The sequence below is a fragment of the Zasmidium cellare genome (genome assembly GCF_010093935.1).
Source record: "Zasmidium cellare ATCC 36951 unplaced genomic scaffold M409scaffold_28, whole genome shotgun sequence".
Classification (NCBI taxonomy): domain Eukaryota; kingdom Fungi; phylum Ascomycota; class Dothideomycetes; order Mycosphaerellales; family Mycosphaerellaceae; genus Zasmidium; species Zasmidium cellare.
In genome coordinates this window covers 101,515-124,148 of record NW_022986972.1, presented here as the reverse complement: position 1 = coordinate 124,148, position 22,634 = coordinate 101,515, and the positions used below count along the sequence as shown (strand labels likewise).

Genomic DNA, 22,634 nt, shown 5'->3' with positions numbered 1-22,634 from the left:
GACGGATCGGTAAAGAAAGATGCCAGTATCAGTCCGTGTCCCTGACAGCCTATGCCCCACGGCTTGTGAAAATACTTGGCACAAACCACTCCAGTGCAGTCAAGTCCCGAAGGGTCGTTTTGCGTTGCGCTCACGGCAGCGGGGTCAGGGTCGTGTGTCGTGTGGTTGTTGCTGGAACTTGGACTTGGAGGGGCATATGCAGGCGACGTCATAAGTCGACAGGGTAGTAATGACCGATCCGATGTAGCAGTTGAAATTGTTGGAGAACAGGTTTCACACGACGTTCGAGTTTGGTGTCAGTGTCACTGCGTAAGCAAGAGGTGACTTGTGGCTGGTTGCTTTACGAGTTTGGTGTGGAAGTTTGTTTGTCAGTCAGTTGAGTTGTGAACGCAGGTCATGAGGTCTTCAGGCGTGGCGTGGAGGCACTTGACCAAAGAGGCAGCTCACTATGATAGAGACTGGATGTCCAAAGAAGAACCATTTGATTTCCCCTCTCCCTCTTTGCTCCATAAAACGCTAAACTGCAGTGGTATCATCAAACACGGTAAAACAGCAGAAACCAGAATCACACTCCTTCGTCAGTCTGTTAGAGCGAGACGCCAATGCTCAAGGGATAATGTCCTCATCACACGGCGGAGTACTACATCCCCATGCCCATGCCTGGGTTGCCATTCATCTGCCCGTTCATTTGACCGTTCATTTGCCCATTCATGTGACCATAAGGCAGCATTCCTGGGTTGTTGTGATCCATCAGTGGATACTGAGGCGGTTGGTTCGGCATCATCGCGTACGGCATCGCAGGTTGCATCTGTTGGTGATCCGGCACTGGGTCGTAGTGAATCGTCTGGTCTGGCATTGGAGCACCTGGATCGGCTTGCATGTCCGCAACCATTTCATTCTCATCGCCGACAGTCGCGCCAGCTTGCTCGCCCGTGTAGTCCTTCGCCTTCTGAAAGCCGCCATAGCCATCCGTGCGACCGATGATCTCGCCAGTCTTTTGCATCTTAGTCCGCAGCTGGCCCATCTTCCTCTTCATCCGCTCTCGAAGCATCTCGTCGTGGATGTGCGGCAGCCAATCACCTTTGGTGAGGTCGACCAGTTGGTAGAGTTCCCGGTACATAGCCTCGAAGGTATCGATCTGGTTCTGGCTGAAGGTGTAGCAGCCGTATTGATGCATGAGGTCGGCGAGCATGCCTTGTGCGCGCAACGGCCAGATATCCTTACTCTGCACCCACTCAGCAGTCAAGTGGTCCCGCCGCCTGCTACGTCTCTCCAGATCTCGCAACATACGCTCTTGTCGCTCTGCTGTCCGCTTCTTCGACTCCTCAATCTTCTTCTTGCTGCGCGAATCCCGCTTTGGACCAGTCGGTACCACGGCATTGGGATTGTAGAGCGTGCTGGTCCCGCTCGGTGTCCTGGTATTCTTCGAAGCCGACGATGCTGCTGATCCAGGTGTTCCTTTGCCGCTTTGAAGTCGCCGCATCTTAAGCTTCAACTCGACTTCACGCTTCTGCAGAGCAATCTGTTGGAGCTGCAGCTGAATCGTCTCTTCGTCCTCCGGTAAGTCGCCTTCCATCTCCATGGGCATTGTGAACTGTTGTTGCTGAGGAGTCTGCTGTTGTTGTAGAGCCTGCGCGAGCTGTTGTTCCGCAGAGCTGGCAGCTTGCTGGGCCATCGGCGCGTATGGAGATTGATATTGACCGTTTTGTTGTACAGGGGACGTGATATCCATATCGTCGTCACCATCGTCGTCGTCGCCGTCGTCGCCTTGCGCATTACTCTTCCGTCCGCCCTTGCTCTTGCCTTTGACCTTGTCGCCTTTGCGCTCGAACACGCGACGGATGGTGCGTGTCGCAACAACAATCTTGTACGTATCGTAGAGCCACCACAACATGTCGTCGACCGACATGTTGGGCTTGTCCTTTACATGTTCGAAGAGTGCCTGCCAAAGCACGCGTCAGCGGGGTATTCGTTCCCCAGGATCGGATGTACATGAACGGGCAGCTGCTGGACTTACGGCTTCGATGTCGGGGTTGAGGACGCGGTGGCGGCCAGTGCGGCTCTCTGGTGGTTTGCCTATGCGACCAGCTGGGTGAGCGAGTGTCAGCCATATCGCTGCGCGCGTACAATGGGCCAAGCGATCGTAGTATGGGCCATGGACTTACTGCGCTCCAGCTCGAGTTTCCAGCGTCGCACGGTGCGGTCGGACACGCCAGTCTCCTTCTCGATGTAGTCCTCATCCTTGCCGTCCTCGAGTAGCTGGCGCACCTTTTCTCGTTGTTCTTCTGAGTATGCGCGACCCATCGTGACAGAAGTGTTGTTCGGGCGAGACGGCGAGACGGCTGGAAAAAGGGTGGTTCAAAACATACAAGTCAAGTGGTTAGTACGGCAAGCGCCGCTTTCCGAAAGTCACGTGTTCCACCTCGCGAGTACAGCTTGTAACGGAAAAGCACCATATTTGAATGTTAGGACAATAATCATGCCATAATGCTACAGTGTACATCGATTCTACCACCATTTCATCCAGGCTGGTTGTAGCCTTCTTTCCATACATCGTCTTATGCCTCCAGGTGCGCACTGCACAAGTCAACCCCATACTGTACATGTCTTCCATGCCATCCTCAGTGTATCAAATTCATCAGGTTGGGGCTAGCACTCGCACCTGAGGTGTTGGGAAACCCATTCGTCTGTGCATCTCGAGGGGTGCTTGGTCTGGGAGGCTGCCCATCCGGCCAAGTCATAGGAGCTTGAGGGCTCGCACCGGGCTGCGAAGGAGCCATGTGCGGTTGACTTGGTGTATGTTGTTGTGGTTGCCCGTTCATGACTTCCGAACGCGGTCGGCTGTACGGATTGGTCGGATCGTTGGTGGAATTGTCGGGAAATCCCCAGACTGGCAGCGTTCTCGAAACCTCAGTCGCGGCTGGGCCAGCTATGTTTTGCTGCACATGCTGATACTGCTGATGGTTCGGGTGCTGCTGGTGCGGAGGACCATGAGGGAATGACGGTGACTGTAGAATGGGAGGCGCGCCGTTACGAGGCGACGACATTCCATTCGTCATAGGCTGGCCTTGTGGCGGGTATCCATTCAGCGAAGGAGGTCGCGAGTGCTGTGGCACGTTTGGAGGAGTCTGAGATGGAGGCTGGTAGCCCATCGCGCCGTGCCTCTCGAGTTGTGGATCCCAGAATGGATTGGGATTGTGGTTGTGGTGATGAGGGACAGGGGGCGGCGGTAAGCCTTGGTCGTAATGGTGTCGAGGCGGCTCCGGGTACCCATTTGGCTGCTGGCCAAAATTGGGCTGTGGTGGACCATACCCGTGCATAGGAGGAGGCAGTGACTGTCCTGACCCGAAGTGAGGAGGCTGGGGACCCATGCCATTGATCGGCGCCTGGGGTGGAGGCGGCACAGATGGTCGGACGGGTGGTCTATCCCATAGCTCAAACTGCTCCTCGATATTGGGCTTTGGCAATGAATCGGAGTCTAATAGGATGTCGAGGTCGTTGACAACGCGGGTCGGCGAACGCGATCCATCGCCGGGAGAAGGAGGTGGTGTAGGATCGAGCTTCTTCTTGAGGAAGCATTTGTGGCAAAGCCAGGCCTCAGGTAGCTTATCTTTCGGCTCGTCCTCTGGCAACGGCGGCGGCGTGTGCTCTGCTGGGTTCTGATATCGCGGCAGAGCGTGGTTGTGGAAGACCTCTTCAGTCTCGCGCCTGGGGAAGTCGTCGGTCATTGGCCGATCTCCGTTGATGTTGAGTGGTAGAGATGCGTCCCTGACAGGCGTTCCGACCGGTATTCCCGGAGGAGCTTCGCTCATGACACGGTCGCCATTAGACATGGGTCGTGGTCCATGCCGATCAGGCATGCCATCCCACGCACGCCCGTTCATACCCGGAGCCATGAAGCGAATGTTCTGCGGCCGCGGTGGCTCGCCTGGATTTTCTTGACCTGCATCGTTCGTGTCTCCCTGCGGGCGTGGCGATGGAGCCGGCTCGACTTTGGTGTCTTCAATCACAGGATGCCACTTGGGCGTGGCGTCGATGTTGCACTTGGCGCAACGCCGCTCCTGGAATTCGGCGACGTTGGCCAGGTCGTTTGAACCGTCGTCTGCTTCAGCCTTGGTGTCTGCGAGTGATGAAGTCCTAGCTCCACGTCTCACTGCCGCTGCGATACTATGCGCCCCGGACTCACGCCTGTTCGCACCTTGTGCAGATGCCGGCTGCAGTCCCTTATCCTTAGTAAGTTGCGCCTGCGCCGCTTTCCGAACAGTGCCAGTCAAGGTGAGATCGGCCTGCTTGTAAGCCTCGGAATAGACCTGCAGCGCTGTCTTGCCGCTGTCGTCTACGATCTCATGGATGGGGTGGACGATGCCTTTGATGGTATGCTCCTTGCAGATGATGATTGCCGTCAGTGCTCCAGTCTCCTGTCCGAGAGTAGCCGTCATGATCTGGTCCTTGCGGGAACCCTTGACTGGCTGAACATCAAAGCCAAATGTGTAGCCAGCCTCGAAGGCGCACGATGCGTGGAAGCTTGCACTACAGTGGAAGCAATTCACACATGCGCCGGCATTTTCCCGTAGTCGGTTTTGATGATCCTTGTTCTTACACAACTTGCAGACAGCTTCGTATCGTTGCTGTGGTATCAATTGAAAGCCTTCGGCAATCTCGAAGACCTTGGCGTTGCTGAAGCGAATCTCCGGTGCCCATACTGCGCACTGAACATGCACCCAATTGTTGCCAGTGGTTCGCTTGAGCGGCTCTCGAGGAATGACGGGCCTGTTGTGCATGAGCTGCCTGCTGCGATACTCAGCGCGCATGCCATCTGCAAGCTCTTTCTCAAGGCGTTCCTTCTCACGCTCACGATCGGTCTTCTTCTTGTGCGATATCTTCGGCGGCTCCACGAGATCCACCTGTGTCTCCTCGGTCAAGCACAAGCAGCAAGAGTAGTCGGTCGAAACCGTAGGATTGCGGTCATTCTGGCACTGCTCGCAGACCCAGTGAACATCGCCATTGGCCCTCACCCCCTCTTCCGCACCGACCCCAAAGCAGCGTCGGTGGACAGTCAACTTGCAATGTGCGCAAGCTATCGTTTCGCCACTGATTTTGCAGACAGCGCATGGCAGTACCTTCCAAGTCGGTTGAGCAGGTATGATCGGGGGAGGCGGTGGAGTTGGCTCCTTTGGTGGTGGCGGCGGCTTCTCTTTCTTCGCAGCAGCCTGTGCAACTTCCTTGTCCGTCTTGGATTTCTTCTTCGGCGGCTCGCCGTTTTCGAGTAGCAAGCCTGGGTCATCTCTAGGCGCAGTAGCAGCCTCGTTGGCGGCGAGAAGCTCGCGCAGAAGCTCTTCGTCGATTTTGCGTTTCCACGCGCGGCCGCCACCAGAAGCAACCTTCTTAGCCACTTCGTCGATCTCTTCCCACTGAATGGCATACTTGCGCCAAAGTCCGGCGCACCGAAGGCAGAGGGCAAGGAGTGAGCGGTCTCTCTTGTCTTTCTTCTCCGCTTTGCTGTCAGGCGGTGCAAGCTGGCCAGGGGACACGCCAGGTGCTCGCCTCCATTGACGCGAGTGATAGGTGTTGCAAAACTTGCACTGAAAGCCACGATTCCGCTTGACGGCCTTGTCGTTGTCGAATGCAGAATCATCGACGTCGTTCGCTAGTTCAATTTGCAACTTGGCGCCTACGTCGCTCTCCACTTTTCGCTTCTTGCGACCACCGTAGTTGCCCCAGATCTCACGACCCTTTGGCGTCTTCTTCCAGAGGTAGTAGAAGCGCACAATATCTGAGTGTGGCAAAGTGGTCTTCATGTGCAAGCGGATGAGACGATGCTCAGAGCCGTATTTGGCGACACCCTCCTCAAACTTCACCAGATCAGACTTGCTGAGTACCGGCTCATGAAGGTCTTTGACACGATCGATCTTGGATAGCTGCTTGAGTGCGGCATCCTGTTTGTAGTTGTTCGCGGCAAGCAGCTCCATGGCCTTGTCGGTGAAATTTGTGCCGAATGAAGGTACACCAACGATGCGGGCCAGACTCTTAGCGCGGTCGAAGTAGATGTCCATGAACAGTTCCTGTCGCTTCGGAATTGGATCGCCTTCCCTACCCGCGAGGGCTTGTGGGTGCTCCTCAATAGTCGGCATCTTGAACATCAACTTGGCGGTGCATCTGGGGTCTTTGGCATCGTAGTCTTCGCCTCGAGCAACGTACCCAGCTGGCTCATCCTGAACCCACTTTGGTCGCTTTGCCTTCTCTTCGCGATCTGCCTCAATCGCCGCGAGAGTCTCCTTCGTGAGCTTGCCCTCTTTCTTTCCAGCAGGGGCTTTGTTGTACCGCTTCTTAATCTCGGCAGGCTTCACAAGCTCAACCGGACGGCCATGCCACATTGACACGTTGGCTTGATGTCGTGGGCCAAGTCGCGAACTGGCTCTTGGATAGATGGCTCGATCGTCGTACTGGAGGGCGTCTTCAACTCGAGCATGAATCCCAAGATATCGCATCGGCCACATTTTCGCCAGTGCGATTTCCGCCTGTGTCGCGGGATGGTCATCGACGATCATGTCGTCAGCAATTGGGCTAGGAGCTCGAGTCGTGTCATTCGAAGCACCTGGAGCCTCCTCCTCTGCCGTTTCCTCTTCTTCCGCCTCGGTGGCCTCAGCACTGTGGGTGGGCGTAGCTTCCATCTTCTTTTCCGACGCACGACTACAAGGACCACAGGCCCAAGCAAATCCTCGTGACGGCTTCTTCGGCAGAGGAGGTTGCACACAGTTCATGTGGTAGGAGTTCTTGCATATCGCGCAGTCGACCGAGTCGTTCGAAGCACAGTACCGTGCACATCGCTTGCAAGTCTTCGCGGCACTTGTGAGCTCCTTGATACGGCCGATCTCGACGACGACGAACTTCCATCGCTCGTCCAGCGCCTTCTTGACCTTATCGGGCACGTTGATGATCTGCTGTACGGGAATGCACTCGTATGTTCGTCGAATGAAGCGATCAAACACCTGCACGAAGTAGAACGAGTCTCGCTCTTTGCGATAGAGCTCGAGATCTTCAATCTCCGATCGATGCTTGATCGTGCACTTCCCACGCAGCGAGGTGAGAGGGCACATGTCGGAATGCATGGTGGCGTAGACCAGTCGAGTGTCGTTGCTGAATCGCTGCACATCGCGAGGTCGATAGTACCAGTTGACCCGTAGAGAATCGATTGGCGAATTGGGGTTGCCGCTGTCGACGTGCAGAAACTCCATAATTCGACAGAGGTAGTATGGGTCGCCGGGTGGCTCGCATACTAGGTACACGTGATCTAATTTGTCAATGTTAGCCTCAGGAACGAATTCGCTGTCGCAAGCGGGGTAGGGCTTGCAAGCCTGCAACCTGCAACGTTGGGTTTGTCGGAATCAGGGGAGAGGAAGGCTTACCGTTGACACTGAGCTTCGTGCCATCGTCGGCAACGAGCTCGCCCTTTTTGTTGAGGGAGCTTCGGTGCTTAGTGAACGTCATGATGTTGGTCTCACGTGCCATGGTCGACGAGGCCGCGGACGCGGTTGGTTTGCGCGACGCTGCTGGCGGCGGCGTTGATGAAGCGGTGGGTGTGTGCAAGGCAGCGGGCGTGCCAGCAGCTTTCCGCTTCTTCGTCGGGCCCGCAGACGCAGCAGGAACGGCAGTGTGAGCTGGGGTGGTGGCGGACGAGGCTTGGCTGTTGTTGACCGCGACAAAAGACGGCGGTGCTTGCCTCGATTCTGACGCGGCTGGCACTTCGCTGGACTTCATGTTCTTCTTTGTTGCGGGCGCAAACTCGAAATCCATGTCTTGGTCCTCGGCGTAGTTAGGTCGAGCGTTGTTTCTGTTACGCGAGCGCGTCCCGTACGAAGCTTCGGCCATGGTGGCATCGAGAGCGTCGCTCTGGGACGGCGGTTTGGCAGGCTGGGCCGTGGACGGTGCGCTCTGAGAGAGAGCCGCATCGCTGCCTGTGGCCGCCAAATTTTCGGCGACCGCCCGAAAATTTACTGCATTGACTGCTTGAAATCCGATGGGAGTCGATGCCGGAGTAGCAGCACGAGATGCCGGTTTCGACGAGGCGTTTGGAGCCGCCTGCGCGATGGAGAGAACCTCATCGGGGGCTGGCTGTGCCATGGTGGCTCGGTGTTGTGATCATCAGTTGGCAGCAGGAATCGGCGGAGAAAAGAGTGGGTGTTGCAAGTCGCAGTCGTAGGCGTGACGCCGAAGGAGAGACGGACGGGGGAAGATGAGAGAAGTGAAGTCTCAGAAACCTCAGACCTCCGTTCCGCAGCTCGGACCTGGCTTGCCCTCTTTAGCCGATTGAAGATAGCCACAGAAGTCTCGACTCTCGATGGCTTGGTGCACGTGACTGCTTGATACACGCTTTTTTGAGAATTAGCCACAGCATTATGAAATAATAGAATAAAGACTAAGAAACTTCTATGTGTAATCTTTTCTTCTGTTCAAAGTAAAGCGAGAAGTCAACAGGTAACACAAGGTTGGTATTTGCTATGAATTGACTGTAAAACGAGGTCCACCTTTCCATTCCTGCCCATCGACGTAGGACCCGCAAGTCCTTTCACGAGCGTATCGAATGCAGCTGCAAGCGAAGGCGTTTCTGCCACAGTGCTGGAGTCTGCGTTGCTTCCAGGCAAGAGACGGCGCTGGAGGGTTTGGCGACGAGGTAGCTGGCTGAGTAGGCTGTGCAGAAGGTGTTGCGGGAATGCCTGCTAATGGCGCAGGCCCGGGTCTTTGAGCCAACGGAGACGAATGTGGTGCTGCAGTGGCTGTGGAGGAGAGTGTATCTGCAGCAGGAGCAGCGGGTGCCTTTGGATTCAGCTGCTGATTGTTTGTTTTCTCTCCTTCATCTGAGCTTGCGCGTAAGCATGGAGGGCGGCCTGTCCCTTACCCTTTGGCGCTGCCTCAACCTTTTTCTCAAGTTCCTTGCGGGATATCGTGTTGGCTGATGAAGTTCGTATCCGATGCAAGCCTCTCTATCTCAGCTGTCCTGCTTGGCGGGGGTCGTCGATATCGTTCACATCGCTGTGATGTAGGACTCTGCAACCTTGGGCGGTGTATCGGAGTGAGTTGTCCTCGAAACAGTCCAGACACAGGCCGAACCAACACTTCTTTGCCTCTTTCTTCATATAGTTTGCGGCCATCTAAGCCTTACTGTCGTGTCCCCAGAACGGGTTACCGCAGAAAGGTCGGTCTTTGTGGACTGTTGGAATCTTGAAGTCTGCCATTGCCTCTCGGATGGGCTCGATGGGCTTGTGCTTCACGTAATGGACGGTCCAGAGACCGACACGTGCAAGACCCAGAGTGTATGCGGCAGCTACATCGGCGTTGATGCTACACTCTTGCCCAGTCCTCGAGTCCTCGTGGTCGAACTGTGGCTGCAGGTACTTGGTGACTTCGTCCATGCAGCTTTCGACCGCGCAGATGAGTTGGTCCGACTTGTGTACGTAGCGGTTGAAAAGCTCATCGTCCAACTTTCGTATGTCCATCTCGGGCGCGCCTTGGGTCTGTCGGACGAAGTTGAGGTCGTCCCGTCCGATCACTCTTCTTGAGTTCGGCTGGTTCGAATCATGCAACCCAACAAGGCGATGTGTGAACTTGCTGAAGAACTCAGCGTCGTCCATGACGTGGGCCGCGTACACCAGTAGCCCGAGGCCGTCGTTGGATTCCGTGTCAACCATCTGCCGAAAGATGTCGCTCGACGCAGCGTGAACCGCATCGCCGCATATCCAGTGGTTTGCCAAGGCCAGCAAGCGTACGATCGACTTTGGGTTGTTGATTCGAACTTGATCCTGTTGTGAGTGTAGGATCTGACACATCGCAGTCAAGGCGTCTTCGTCTGTTTCGGGGACTGGCAGTCGAGCCGGGTTCAGCGATGTGCCAGTGTTGATGATCGAGGCCTCCCGCCAGTCATTGCGACAGCCGGAGAGCGCAGCGAAGTACGGAGAGCCTGCAGCGAGCGTCTGCCTCGACACGCGCACTAGGCAATCACTGTCTGAGATCTGCAAGTAGAGATCACCGTTTGGATCGATGTCCACGAACCGCGTGCTGGGCATGTTGTTGTGGTTTTTTTGAGCAGAGCCCCCTGAAGGACCCTGCGAAAGAATTGAAGAGAGGAAGGAAGAAGCGCTGGCGAGACCAAGACTCGCGGGCGACGGCAAGGGAAACGAGAGGATGATGGTGGTGGGTTGAAACATAAGAAGTTCGGGGGCGAAAGGATCTACAAGTAAAGCAAGATTGGGTAGCGGGCGGTTCGTGCCGGAAACGGGACGATCCCGCGTCTGCAGAGCAAGGGGAAGGAGCGTCGGCTCTAGCCGACTTCATGTCTTAACTTTCACCGAAGTGACAAACGAACGCTGACTCTTGAAACATACAATGCTCTGCGCGGTGAACTTGGTAGAGTGTCTCGGGCGTTGGAACTTCATCAGGCAATCACGGCTGTCTTATCCGCGGTAAAAGCTCTCAGTCTCTGCGAAATCGAAGCTTTGTTCGTCTTTGTGCTCCTCCAAGATTCAGTGTGATTCAATGAGTGCAGACACGACTGAGCCATACATGATGAACTCGAAACGTCGAAGCAGTTTTATGAGTTTTTCTAGACCTACTCAAACTCGCGGCTCGTCACCCATCCCGCACAAACAAGATTTCGACGAGCGCGTCACGAAAAGTAAACAGCAAACGCTAAAGATGATCCAGCCTAAACTCAAGTAAATATTGAAGAAGCACTTTCAACGGGCATTGGCGCGAGTCGTCATGTTCAGTCGGCAGCGGGTTGGAGTGTGCCCTGTTGGTCGTCCCCATCAGCGTGCGTCTATAATCTATTGAGGGTCTTTCGCATGCAGTTTCGCAGCGAATGCGATGTAATAAAGCCAATCCCATTGTCGTTGCCATGATGTCGTGGTAGTTTGGCATCTTCCATGCATTTCCAGCATAATTTTGAGACTGTTTGCTCAAAGTTGTGCAGCTCTGAGAATTTGCTCGTGGCATTTTCCGGTCTGTGCGTCGCTGGCGCGCAAGCCCACTTAGAATTTCGAGCTCCTCGCTTCCTCTCCTCTCTTTCTTCTTCATCCGTCCGACGGCATTTGCGATTGAGTTAGCTCTTTCGCATCCAAAGATGGTACCGCCTCGGCGTAAAGCCGTGGTGTCAACCCCTTCGCAGGGGCCTTCAGGGGCCTCTGCTACAAACAACAGCAACAACGCTGCCGCTGCTCAGCAGCACCCTTCGCAGGGCCTCTCAGGAGGATCTGCTCCACCATATCCCGCTCCAACAGGTGCGCACTCGATCCAGTACTCAACTGGATCCAACACCAACGCCTGGCAGGGTACCGCGAGCTTTCGGACGGCGAACGGCGCGCCCGCCGCTCCTTCATCGACACAGAATCGGTTCAGACTACTCGCAGACGACGCGAGACTCAAGGAAGCGGTTCAGAAGCGTTCCAAGTCCATGGGCACTCAGCGCGACAGCGAGCTTGAGGAGACGGACTACGAGGTCATCCCGATCGAGGACCTTCCCGAGGAGCTGAAGTACAAGGAGTCGAAGAAGTTCTACCCTGAATATCTCCCAATGGATCACGCCAAGCAACATCCACTGAAGGATGTATTTGACTACCGTGGCAAGGAGACTGTCACCTTCTCCCTCGACACGAAGAAGGTTGCCGGTCCCGAGGGTGATACTCTCGCCATGGTCATGATCAACGACCTGGGCGGCGCGACATTTGGCTGGCCGACTCCGGTCTTCGGCGGCAATGAGACAATCAAAGCCCGCCGCTTCTTGAAATTTGGACTTCGTCCGAATTCGCAGCTGCCCTCGGTCGTCTTCAAGATTCAGCGTAGCGCAGGCCGGAGCGTCATCATCGAGGTCTACGCCAACAGCCTCGACCGTGGTGAGGATGGAGTTGGCATCAACTTCTCGGCAGGTGGCCCCTCGACAACGCTGAGCGACAAGCAATCTCCTCCCGCCATCCTCACCCAGTTGGCAACACGCACCGGCAAGCTCTGGCGCACCGATCTTCAGCTGTACGACGAGAACAACGTGCCGACGTCTGGCGCCACCGGAAACGTCATTTTCACGAACATCACCCGCGATGAGCTGGATGACTTGCAGGCCCGCTTCCGCCAAGACGACTCGCGAGCGTCAATGGACAAGCCCGACCAAGCAATCGCCGCCATTACGCTATCTCGCGACATGTCGGTCTTTCGTGTGGTATCTTGGCCTGGCAGCAAGGATGCCGACCCTCTTCCGCCGGTCGTGCAGGATGTCAGCAACTACATGACGACCATCTGCTTCGCCAACGCACACATCGGCAACATGTGGTGGTGGAGCCTAGTGGCGGGCAAGAGCATAACTGACGAGGACTTTCCGTTCCAAGATGACCTCGGCAACTGGATACCATACCCGCGCTGGCTCATCAAGGAGGCCAAGCTGTTTTACGACAGCAATGGCGCACCCACGCGCTTTGAGATCTTCAGCATAGCTGGCATCGAGCGTCCAGAGCATCGTCAGTACCCCTCTACGGACACACCCGCCTTTTGCATGAAGGCAGCGCTGGCGTACGAAGTCAAGACATCCCGGGATGAGCTGAAGCGACTCACCACATTGGCCAAGGATAGGACGAAGTGCCGCGTGCGGTCGTTCGGCAACGGTCAATATCATCTCTCACTCATCTTTCCGAAGCTGGAGAAGCACGACCGTAGCGTCGTCCCCGAGCTTCGTCGTCGCGTGGACATTGCCCTCTCTTACGGCGGCGAGAAGGTCGAGTTCACGGGCCGTATAGCCGAGGATGCCTTTGACGACATGAGCAGCGATACTCCTGCTGCCCTCTGCAAGCTGCGCAACCCTGAGCTTGATGTCGACTTCGATGATCCCAGCGTCGAGCACCAATGCAGCATTGACTTTGTCGCAGACAACATGTCCACGAATCGTCAGATGAACGCCTTGGCTAAGCTTCGGGCAGGCCAGCAGCGACGCAAGGGAGTCTACCTCTCGAATATCGCCTTTGGAGCCCAGACTCCATCGCCAACGACACCAGCCCATTCGGGGAGGGGCTGCGGAACTCCATGGATCCCGCCACCGGTACGAATCCGCTGGTCAAGCATGTTCAGAATCTGGGATTGAACGGCAGTCAACTCGAGGCTGTGTTCAGTGTGTTCGTGAGCAAGGATGGACTGAAGCTCCTGTGGGGTCCACCGGGCACCGGCAAGACTTTCGTCGTCACCGTTCTACTGCAAGCGGTGCTTGAGGTCAAGGAGAAGATTCTTGGGACCGCAGGCTCAAACCAGGCCACGAAGAACTTGTACGAGGCCTTCAAGAAGCGAAACGACAAGAAAGACTCGAGCAAGGGCAAGCTTAAGCCATGGGAGTACATCCTCTTCAAGAGTGCTCACGCTGGCTTCGACTGGTCAGGTATGCACGGCAAGACGATCACCGGCCTCGAGATTCCCACTCTCGATGTTCCTCTCGATCCTGAAGCGGAAGATAACACCGCAGACGCCACCGATGCCACTGCCGATCAGGACATGGCTGATGCATCAACGGCGTCCCCGGCCAACAACTTCTGGGCTGATGAGGTCGAGAAGGAGGAGTATAACAAGCGCCTTGCGCTTGTCTTTGCGTTCTTGACTGCCAACGACAACGATGTCGGTGACGACGTGTCCGACTATCTCCCTGCCAAGATGGCAATGTGGGTCGAGAAGGTGGTGAACAAGAACATCACTCCGCCGGGAAACACCAACCAGGCGAGGGAGACTGTCACGGAGTGCGAGCTGTTTGCGAACAAAGTGCAGGAGATGCGTCAACTGCTCCCTCAGACCATGCCTCGGCAGCCGAACCGCAAGGCGAATTCGAGGAGACTGGACGAGATTGTGACGGAATTCCAGGACGTCGCTGCCAAGGTCACCGCGAAGTTCTTCGCTCAGTTGAAGGCGGTGTTTTGCACCAACAATTCGTCGTGCCACCCGACCTTGGAGTTCTACAAGCCGACGATACTCATCGTGGACGAGGCAGGCCAGTGCACTCCACCCGACACCCTGACGCCGGCTGCGTGCTTCATGGAGAGCCTCAAGACGATGATCCTCGCTGGTGATCCCAAGCAGCTTCCGCCAGTAGTCATCTCCAGAGGCTCCAATCCTTTCGTGCAGTGGATCGACCTGTCCTTGTTCCAGATCCAGCAGGAATTCACGCACATTCAGCGAGATCTCACCATTTTCGACACCCAGTATCGCATGGCACCACGATTGGCCGACTTCCTACGAGATTGGCAGCTTTACCCTGGCCTGAAGGACGCAGAGTGTACGAAGGAAGACAATGCCACTCGTAGGGCATTCAGAGACATGTGGGGGAGAGTGTCTTTCTGGAACAAGCGTCCGCGTGTCGCTCTTCAGGTCGACGGCGTTTCGTCCGTGAAGAAGGGCGGCACGTCTCAGGCCAACTACGAGGAAGCCTTGGCTGCCATCCAGCATGCCCAGTGGCAGGTCGCGTCCGGTATAACCGCCACGGATATCATCATCGCCACGCCTTACAAGGCGCAGAAGGAGATGATCTCGGGTTTCATCTTCGAGTTGAATCGGCCCGAGCTCCAGGCCATCCGCGTTTGGTCTCATGAGGACATCCAAGGTTTCGAAGCGGCGTCCATCATCATCAGCTTCGTGCGCAATGACCCCGAGGATCCATCCTCGATCGGATTCATCAAGCTGATGAACCTCATCAACGTCCTGATGACGCGTGCGAAGGACTGCCTGACAATCCTCGGCAATGTGGCCAATTGGGCCGCGAAGCTCAAGAGCAACGACAAGGGCAACTTCGAGCAGGCGGGAGCATACGGGCACTTCAACGCGCTCGTCAAGAACCTCGAAGAGAAGGGTGATATCTATCGTCATACCGACATTGCCGACATCCTTTGCGAGGTACCGAATGCGCCCACGGAGAACACCCTGCTGCCAATTCTTGCATTGGCTCCAGTCTATGCTGGCCCGAAGCGAACTGTCCCGACGACAGGATTCGCTGCCCAGCCAGGAGGCTTGCTGCCACCAGAGAAGCGACCCAAGCATCTCCCCAACGACGCCCCGCCAGCGAGCGAGGGTCCAATGGGCAACTTCTTCGAGAGCGACGATGGCGGTCGAGGTGGTCGAGGTGGTCGTGGCGGTCGTGGTCGAGGTGGTCGAGGTGGTCGAGGCCGCGGTCGAGGCCGTGGTCGAGGTGGTGCATAGAGAGGCTCGTGGTCCTCTGACAAGCTAGTGATGGGAGATATGCCGCGAGCTTGAGCGGGTTTTGATTTTCGTCGTTGTTTTCTGAATCACATTGGATGGACGGACCGAAAGGTGGCCTCGCACGTCGAGGTTTTGCAACCAGATTATGGAGGGGCCGACAGCACTGTGCGAAGCAGACGGGGCACAGTGCGCAATCAGTAATGATTGCTCCAAGATGATTCACGTGTACATAGCCAGATTGCGGTAGAGAATGAAATTGCTGCATTTCCCCTCGTAACTTCCCGATACCTGCACTGCTCTTGGCGGATGGAGGGACAACGTCCAACAACAATGTGTCGGATCTCGAGCATGAGGTCGGTAGAACGGCACTGCAGTCATTCGCTCCAAGGAAAGGGTATCAGGTCAGTTTCCATCGAGAACAGAACATGGGCATTTCTCTGACCAGTCGAGGACGTTCACTTTTGGCGCAGGCCATGCTGCCTTGCTCCTTGGCCGAGCCTTCAAGTCAATTCTTTATTCTAGACAAAGCCCACGCTCTCTGCTCCCTCCTCTCCACAGCAGTATCTCCATCATTAGATCATGCAAGTCTGGCGCCGTCGCTTGCTGGAGCACCACCACGAGTATCCACGACCCACCAATCAGCACAAAGTTATCTTGCAGGAAGCGGCATTTGAACACGGAGATCAGACCGCTAGGTTGCTGATCTCTGACCAACAAACGATGCCTGCCCACGTCAGGAAATGCATTTGACGGCGCTCATCGCATGATCTTGCTCTTCCACACAAGGACGCTCTGACTTCGCTGGCGGGCCCGGTGTTATCAACTTATTCGACGCTTGTGGCCGGCAATTGAAACATGAGCGAGAGCAAGAACATTATACTGGCCATGAAGGTTGGTCCCAATCTACCTATCTGCGCAATTCGACTGAGAGCCAAGCTGAACAAACCCGAGATCCCCGGCCACGATGAAGATAACCGGCAACTATAACTACCTCTTGCGGCCCTGGCTTCTTCCTCCTTTCCATGCTCTTGCACCGCCGGCTCATCATTATCCTCGCTCTTTCCATGGTGGTTGGTGTACGATCGAATGCCCGCAGCACTTTGCGGAAGTGAAAGTGGGACCGTCCAGAACGGGTACGAGTGGCTTCCTGTGATCACATCTTGCTGCTGGTCAACACTTCCTTATCGTGAGCACGCCGCATCAAATATGCCGACTTGTCATCCTCGGCCATGGAATCGGAGAGCTCGGAGGTCAGATATGAAGCGCCTGGATGAAGAACGTTGCCATATCAGCATGAGGCCGATCCAAGGCTGGAAAGAGAAGAGACGGGGTTGATGCCGAGAAGACGTGGTCGATGCTGAGAGGTGAGAGCGTGAACCAGGTGTCGAGATGGGATGTACGCAGGCAGGATGAAGTGTTCGTTGGTTGGCATCGGAGTTCTGCTCTGCTACACTGAAAGAGGAGAGTGGACTGATAACCGACTGCGCTCATGAGATATCGGTAGATGCTGGTCATTATTCGCAAGACTCCAGCACAGGTCTCTGAGAAGGACTGGCGTCCGGAATCACCAAGACCAGCTAGAGTCCTCAATACCGTCAAGCCGGAATCACAAGTAAGCAGTATCGTTGGCATGGCAACGTGAAGCTTCCCCCGGTGGTCGACTTCACCTCATGTCGACAGCACTGTATTTTGAAATGCACATGGCTTCGGTACCCACATCGCGAAAGAAAATGTATACTACGAGTTGGTGGCAGATGCCCTGCCACAGCGACAACCTCAGCGTAAACTGGCACTGGCAGCAGACCATTGAAAGGATGGGATCATACCGGAAGTCCTTCATCCACGAGCGATGCTCAGTCTTCCATCTGTCCAACTCTTCCACTCAGTCATACATCAGGCCCGTCTTGGTCCAGTATCGTCAGGTCATGGCTGGAAGACCCAAAGGCCGGTCACGGTAGGTCTTTCTTCCAGGTGCAGCCTCTCTTGGAAGCGGTATTCCAAACAATACCCTGTAACTCGATGGAGATCGTACCGCTTGGGCTGATCCCTGGCTTTTAGTGGTCTGGCCAGCGGCGTCGCCGTCGACGAAGAATCTGGCAATGGGTCGCTCGCTTCGCAGGGAATGCGTTCGGCACGCTTGTTGCCCTGTTGCTCAAAGACCTGTGGGAAGATCTTGGACATGATGCCAACTGGAGGTTGCATACCTGCCGTCTGGGTTGGAAGATCCATCGTGACTTCCCAACATGCATCGCCACGAGGCTTGGCACCCTGATCCAACCTCACCTCATCTCCAGAATCCTGCTTCTCTTCTCTTCCCTCTTCAGGCTTCTTGTTTGATGCATGCATCGACTTGAACCTCCGTGTAAGCACGTCACAGCTGTCTCTCGCTCGGGTCTTCAGGGACCTGAGCTCTAAAAACACACACCACACCATGGGTGCAAGGGACTACTTTAGGTCCATTGGAGGCACACGCCAGCGCCAGCTGCGTGAAGGTAAGATCACCCCGGTCGATGCAAAGGAGAGGGAGTACATTGACCACATAAAGGCTAAGATCGCGGCGCCAGTGACAACAGGATCCAGCTGGCGACCAAGTGATGGATTCTCGCGCAGCCTGCCAACACCAGCTACTCGCAGACGCTCGAGAAGCCCGGCCCGTGATGATCTATCACGCAGTCGAGATGAATCTCCTCGCCGCCGTGATAGTCTTCGATCCAGGGATAGGTCCTCACGCCAGGCGAGTAGGTCTCACACGAACCGTTATCGATCACGCAGTCGAGACACCCGAGCCTACCATAGAGATCGATCTCGATCTAGAGATAGATCATTCGAGAGAAGTGGATATCCATCACACGGCCGAGACGGCACCTTTCGACATCGAACCGGCTATCGTTCCAGGGATCTACCACGCGAGACAAGCAGACGGCGAGAGCGCTCGAGAAGTGCAGATCGAGGAGGCCGCTATCGTTCCAGAGATAGGCGATATGAGAGGAGCAGGTCACCAACTCCTTTGCGCCAATTCCACACAAGACGCGATCTCCCACGCAGTCGAGATACGTTTCGTCGTCGTGATGATGAGATCCGTTTTGGCGAGAGCCACGATCTGAGAAGCAAGTCACCAAGTCTGCCTCTTCGCAAGCCGCCAAATCTTCCTCCTCGCAAGGCACCAATCCCTTCTCGAAAGCCGCTCCAGCCAGCTTTCAAGAGTCCAAGGCTGCAGAGTGTCGAGAATACCCCAGTGAAAGATGTGGTCATCGTCGGGTCGAGTGCCACATCCACAGGATCTGCATCAATCTCGCCATCGGGTGGATCGCCTGACTATGACGATTTTGAGGATACAAGGGAAGAGATCTCGCTTGAGGAGGCAGAACGATCGATACCTAGGTTTATCCCGCCAGGCAAGAGTGTACTTTTCGGCGATGTCATCCGAGGCCTATCAGAGGAGAGTGGCAAAGCAGTGCCCGGCGACGTGTTTGGAGAGGCCGTCCACATGCTCATTGGACTGGAGCAGATTGAACTCCAAGGTGCCGGCCCACGACGCTCCCTGAGGGCACTGACTCCGCTGCATGATACAGCACACTCAGCCACCAGTGCGTCACACTCGGAAGACCACGAATCCGGGCAGCCAAAAGGCGAAATCTCGGATCCACCTGCCCGCAGTCCCCCAAGTCCATCCATCTCATCGCATAAAGGCCCAGCTGATGAGGAAGAGACACCCTTTGTGCAGAGTGAAGAGGACGGCGATGACGACCACCACAATTACGATGACAACGCTGATGATCTTGACGCCGAAATCTTTGGTCTTACGGGTTTCGATGACGATGACTTTAATTTCACCAACGATGATGGACTCGGCTTCGACACCGCTGCCCAGACGATGCTGCCTCAGACCGGGGAGCAGAAGGAAGCGCAACAACTGGCCAGGCGGCAAGAGAAACAGCGAGAGAAGGAAGCTGGCATCCAGCAAGCTGAAAAGGATCACGCTGACTATCAGCAACAATTGCGGAGTCTCTTGGCTCACGAGAGCAGCTTTGCGGCGCCCCTCATCAGACTCGCAGACCGTGCCCAAGAGCTGCATGAGAATCTTCAGGAAAAGGTCGCCTTGGGACCAGACGGAGTTACGATGAACGACCACAGGCTGGATCTTCTAAAGGCGGCTGGCGAACAGGATCAGTGGCTTCACCTCACCCACGGAGCTGTCAAAACGCTGGCGCCTCCTGTGTTTGAATTCGATGGATGGGCATCCACGGATCTGATGATGTGGCTCACACACGCAACCAGGCTGACTTTGGCGGCAGATCTCAAGGGCACTTCCACGATCTACGTTGCCGACTCGTCTTCGTTCCATCTCTTCGTGATAAGAATGTCTACCGATGCTGATGGGAATCCGGGGCCGGCATCTACCAAAGACACCGTTCGTGCCCTGAAGGAGCGCACAGTGAAGCTGGAGAGGCTCCTCAGCAATGGTTCTGGTATTCCGCCAAAAGATCGTTTCGAAGAGGTTCCGTTCCACGATATCGACCCATCAACCAAGACGATCCTCATTCCATACAATGTGAAGAATATGCATTGGGTCTTGGTGATCATCACTGTCGACCACGAGAAGACGAAAGGTTCGTGTGAGATTGTGGACTCATACGAGGACATCGATCTTTCCAAGTCTGTTTGCACGGAGATGGTGGAGTTTCTCAAACTCCTTGCACTCCATCCTGATCTGAACTGGGGGGGTGTCGAATGGCAGCAGCCGAAGAAAGTACAGTGTCCCAAGCAGAACAACGCTCACGACTGCGGGTTTTTCACCTGGCTGGCTCTCGATCTGTTCGCACGTACAGGCAAGACGTGGACAGGCGCTCTTCCTCAAACCAGTCAAGAGAGGCGAGACTATGGCCTGCGAGCCAGATTCACGACTCTCCAGAAGGTGTACAACGAAATCTTTGACGAGCATCTGGAGTCTCCAGATGTGCTGAAGGATGGCTCCGAGCTAGAGCTGGAGCCAACGACAAGACAACAAGGTGAGCGCAACGGTCGTGACGATCGTACCAAGTCTCGAGCCGGTGCTCCCAGGCCGAGCAAAACCGCTACTGCAAGCGACGCGCGTGGAACTTCGCAAACTCGGCGTAAGGGCCTGGGCTTCCAAGTGGGCGACAATCGGGACCAAGGTCGAAGCGAGCGTGCTGAGGAAACGGAACATCTTGATGCTCAGACGGACTCGCTGGTCGGCATTGCAAAGTACCCAGCAGTCACAGCTATCTGCGACTTCATCCAGAGTCAGGGTCGACCTGTATCCCTAAGTGAGATCTGCGACGGCACTTCTTCAGAAACCATCGATCTACGCGAGGGAATGAGCCGAGAAGAATGCATCAGTGGCTGGCTTTGCGACTACACCGAAACATTCAGTCCTGATATCGACATCATGGACGAAGGCGCTGATGCATCCATATCCGACTCTGTGCTGTGGACTTTGCGCGAAGGACCCGGAAGATCCATGGCGACAGACATGATGAAGTTTACTTTTGAGCCACTGTCAGAGGATTCCATCACCAAGGATGACGACCTGGGCAAAGCCTTCACACTTTGCATATCTTGTGTCAGGATAAGCCGTTCGAGACCACAATGGAATACCTACGCGCAGTTGACGACCAGAGCGACTGAGCTTCATACCACATACTGCAACTATTTCTCGTCGAATTGCATCGAGCGGATTGCTGTGACAGAATGGTCGGATATTGAGCGAGCTATGGCCACAGGAAACGAGTGTTGGTTGCCATATGTGTTGGAACCGGGATCGAGCAGGAAAGTGTTCCTGGATCCTACCTCAAAAGACTCGACGACGCTCAAGATCAGAGATATCCTGGACTCGTTGGACGAGATGGCAACCCTGGCGCCTGAAGATCCGCAGACAAATGTTCTGTTACTTTGCACAGGTTGGGATGGCATAACGACTCAAAACGATTCCTGGTCTTCATTGGCTCACAGGTGGCCAAACCTCAACTTCCGAATCACAATGGCATTAGCTGAACAAGATCTGGCCTACACTGCTCATTTCCGGACAAACGGATGGAGTGCATGGGCTCACTACGACAGCACCCTCCTTGCCACACTATGGGATGACCCACGAACCCCGCTGGATTTGGTCGCCCTTGGGGACACCTCGAGCGAAGCATTGCGCATTTATTCACACGCCCAATTCCTCCAAGCGTTGACTGTCGTCACACACTTCAAGACGGATCTCGGCAGGTATCGGCAGGGCAGTGTCAGTACGGATGGACATGTCGATCGAACTCTGGGCTTTGTCGACAGCAACCATGGATCTGTGGTGGACTTTAGGCGACATCGTAATGATTTCGGCCTTGGCCCTCACTCGAGTCGAATTGATGGCTGCGAGGATTGTGTTGAGGACCCCGAAAGCAGGTGGATACGAAGCGATTCCAATGTTGGTTTGGTGTGCGAAGCTCATGGCAATGACACTTTTGGTGAACAGGAAGAGGAGGCAGAACGCAATGTGCAAACGACGAGGACAGGGGCATGCGATCGTGAACAATTTATTGAGAAAGTCACTCATGCATTCGGAGCGAAGGCGGCCAAGAACTTGAGACCCAAGGGCACATGCAGCGATAGCAAGAGTCTCGGGATCCTGAGGACCGCACTGCCCGCAGAGGGCGCGAGCTACGAAGAAGTCATTCGAGAAGCCTCTCGTCTGTTCGGAAAGGAGGTGGCCGACAACGACCCCGCTGATCTTGGAACGGAGGCAGCTGCGTTGTGGCAGGAGGTTCGCTTGTGCAGAAATCGTCTACAGAAGAAGGCCGCGAGAAACGAAGAAATCATGCAGGAAGTCTCTCGTCTGTTCGGAAAGGAGGTGGCCGGCCGGTTAGTGTTCAGAAATGCTGATCTTAGCACGGAGGAGCGTGCGTTGAAGCTTGAAGTTGCGACTTTCAGGAGAGCTCTGCGCGACAGGGGCAAGGGCCGCGAAGAAATCGTTCGAGAAGTCACTCGAAAATTCGGAAAGGAGACAGCTGACAAGATGATATTCAAAGGAAGCAAGAAAGCAAGTTATGATCTCGACACTAATGCTGCGCAGAACGAGGGAGTAAGCGAGCGCCGGAACCAGGCCTCGAGTTCCAGGGTGGGTCGCTCTCGTCCCAGGCATCTGTTCCGGCAGCTTTTCGAATCTGGAGAGTTGTCTATGAAGGAAATTGCCAGGAGACTCAGCGTTCAGTTCGGCCACACGGTGTCCGACGACAGTCTCAGAGGTCGCCTCCGGACATTAGCAGACCGCGCAACGGCGCAAGCAGGGCAGCTAGGGGAGAAGACTCATTGAGCTAGTTTGGAATTGAATAAAACCGGCGAATGGAGAAAACTTGTGCAAAGAATTGTTGTAGTTCTCTCTATACGGCTTGGATAGTCAGTAGCTCTAACAATGATGCCTTGGT

At 55.3% G+C, this 22,634-nt stretch overlaps 5 protein-coding genes across 5 annotated transcripts; 2 read left to right on the top strand and 3 right to left on the bottom strand.

Moving 5' to 3' along the window:
• Positions 1 to 2,621: 2,621 nt before the first annotated feature.
• On the bottom strand, positions 2,622 to 8,121 carry M409DRAFT_25661 (uncharacterized protein; the record flags this gene model as incomplete). Its single annotated transcript, XM_033807787.1, has 2 exons — positions 2,622 to 7,291; positions 7,407 to 8,121. The coding sequence occupies 2 exons, from the start codon at positions 8,119 to 8,121 to the stop codon at positions 2,622 to 2,624; spliced, it is 5,385 nt and encodes a 1,794-aa protein (XP_033664774.1).
• Positions 8,122 to 8,496: 375 nt separating this feature from the next.
• Positions 8,497 to 10,430, bottom strand: M409DRAFT_56994 (uncharacterized protein; the record flags this gene model as incomplete). The annotated part of the gene is made up of 3 exons (XM_033813477.1): positions 8,497 to 8,855; positions 9,161 to 10,286; positions 10,380 to 10,430. The coding sequence occupies 3 exons, from the start codon at positions 10,428 to 10,430 to the stop codon at positions 8,497 to 8,499; spliced, it is 1,536 nt and encodes a 511-aa protein (XP_033664773.1).
• Positions 10,431 to 11,116: 686 nt separating this feature from the next.
• M409DRAFT_56993 (uncharacterized protein) lies at positions 11,117 to 15,207 on the top strand (the record flags this gene model as incomplete). Its single annotated transcript, XM_033813476.1, has 2 exons — positions 11,117 to 12,912; positions 12,957 to 15,207. The coding sequence occupies 2 exons, from the start codon at positions 11,117 to 11,119 to the stop codon at positions 15,205 to 15,207; spliced, it is 4,047 nt and encodes a 1,348-aa protein (XP_033664772.1).
• Positions 15,208 to 17,130: 1,923 nt separating this feature from the next.
• On the bottom strand, positions 17,131 to 17,436 carry M409DRAFT_25658 (uncharacterized protein; the record flags this gene model as incomplete). The annotated part of the gene is made up of 1 exon (XM_033807786.1): positions 17,131 to 17,436. One exon carries the CDS (start codon positions 17,434 to 17,436, stop codon positions 17,131 to 17,133), a length of 306 nt encoding a protein of 101 aa, XP_033664771.1.
• A 202-nt stretch (positions 17,437 to 17,638) lies between these two features.
• Positions 17,639 to 22,522, top strand: M409DRAFT_56992 (uncharacterized protein; the record flags this gene model as incomplete). Its single annotated transcript, XM_033813475.1, has 1 exon — positions 17,639 to 22,522. One exon carries the CDS (start codon positions 17,639 to 17,641, stop codon positions 22,520 to 22,522), a length of 4,884 nt encoding a protein of 1,627 aa, XP_033664770.1.
• Positions 22,523 to 22,634: the final 112 nt, after the last annotated feature.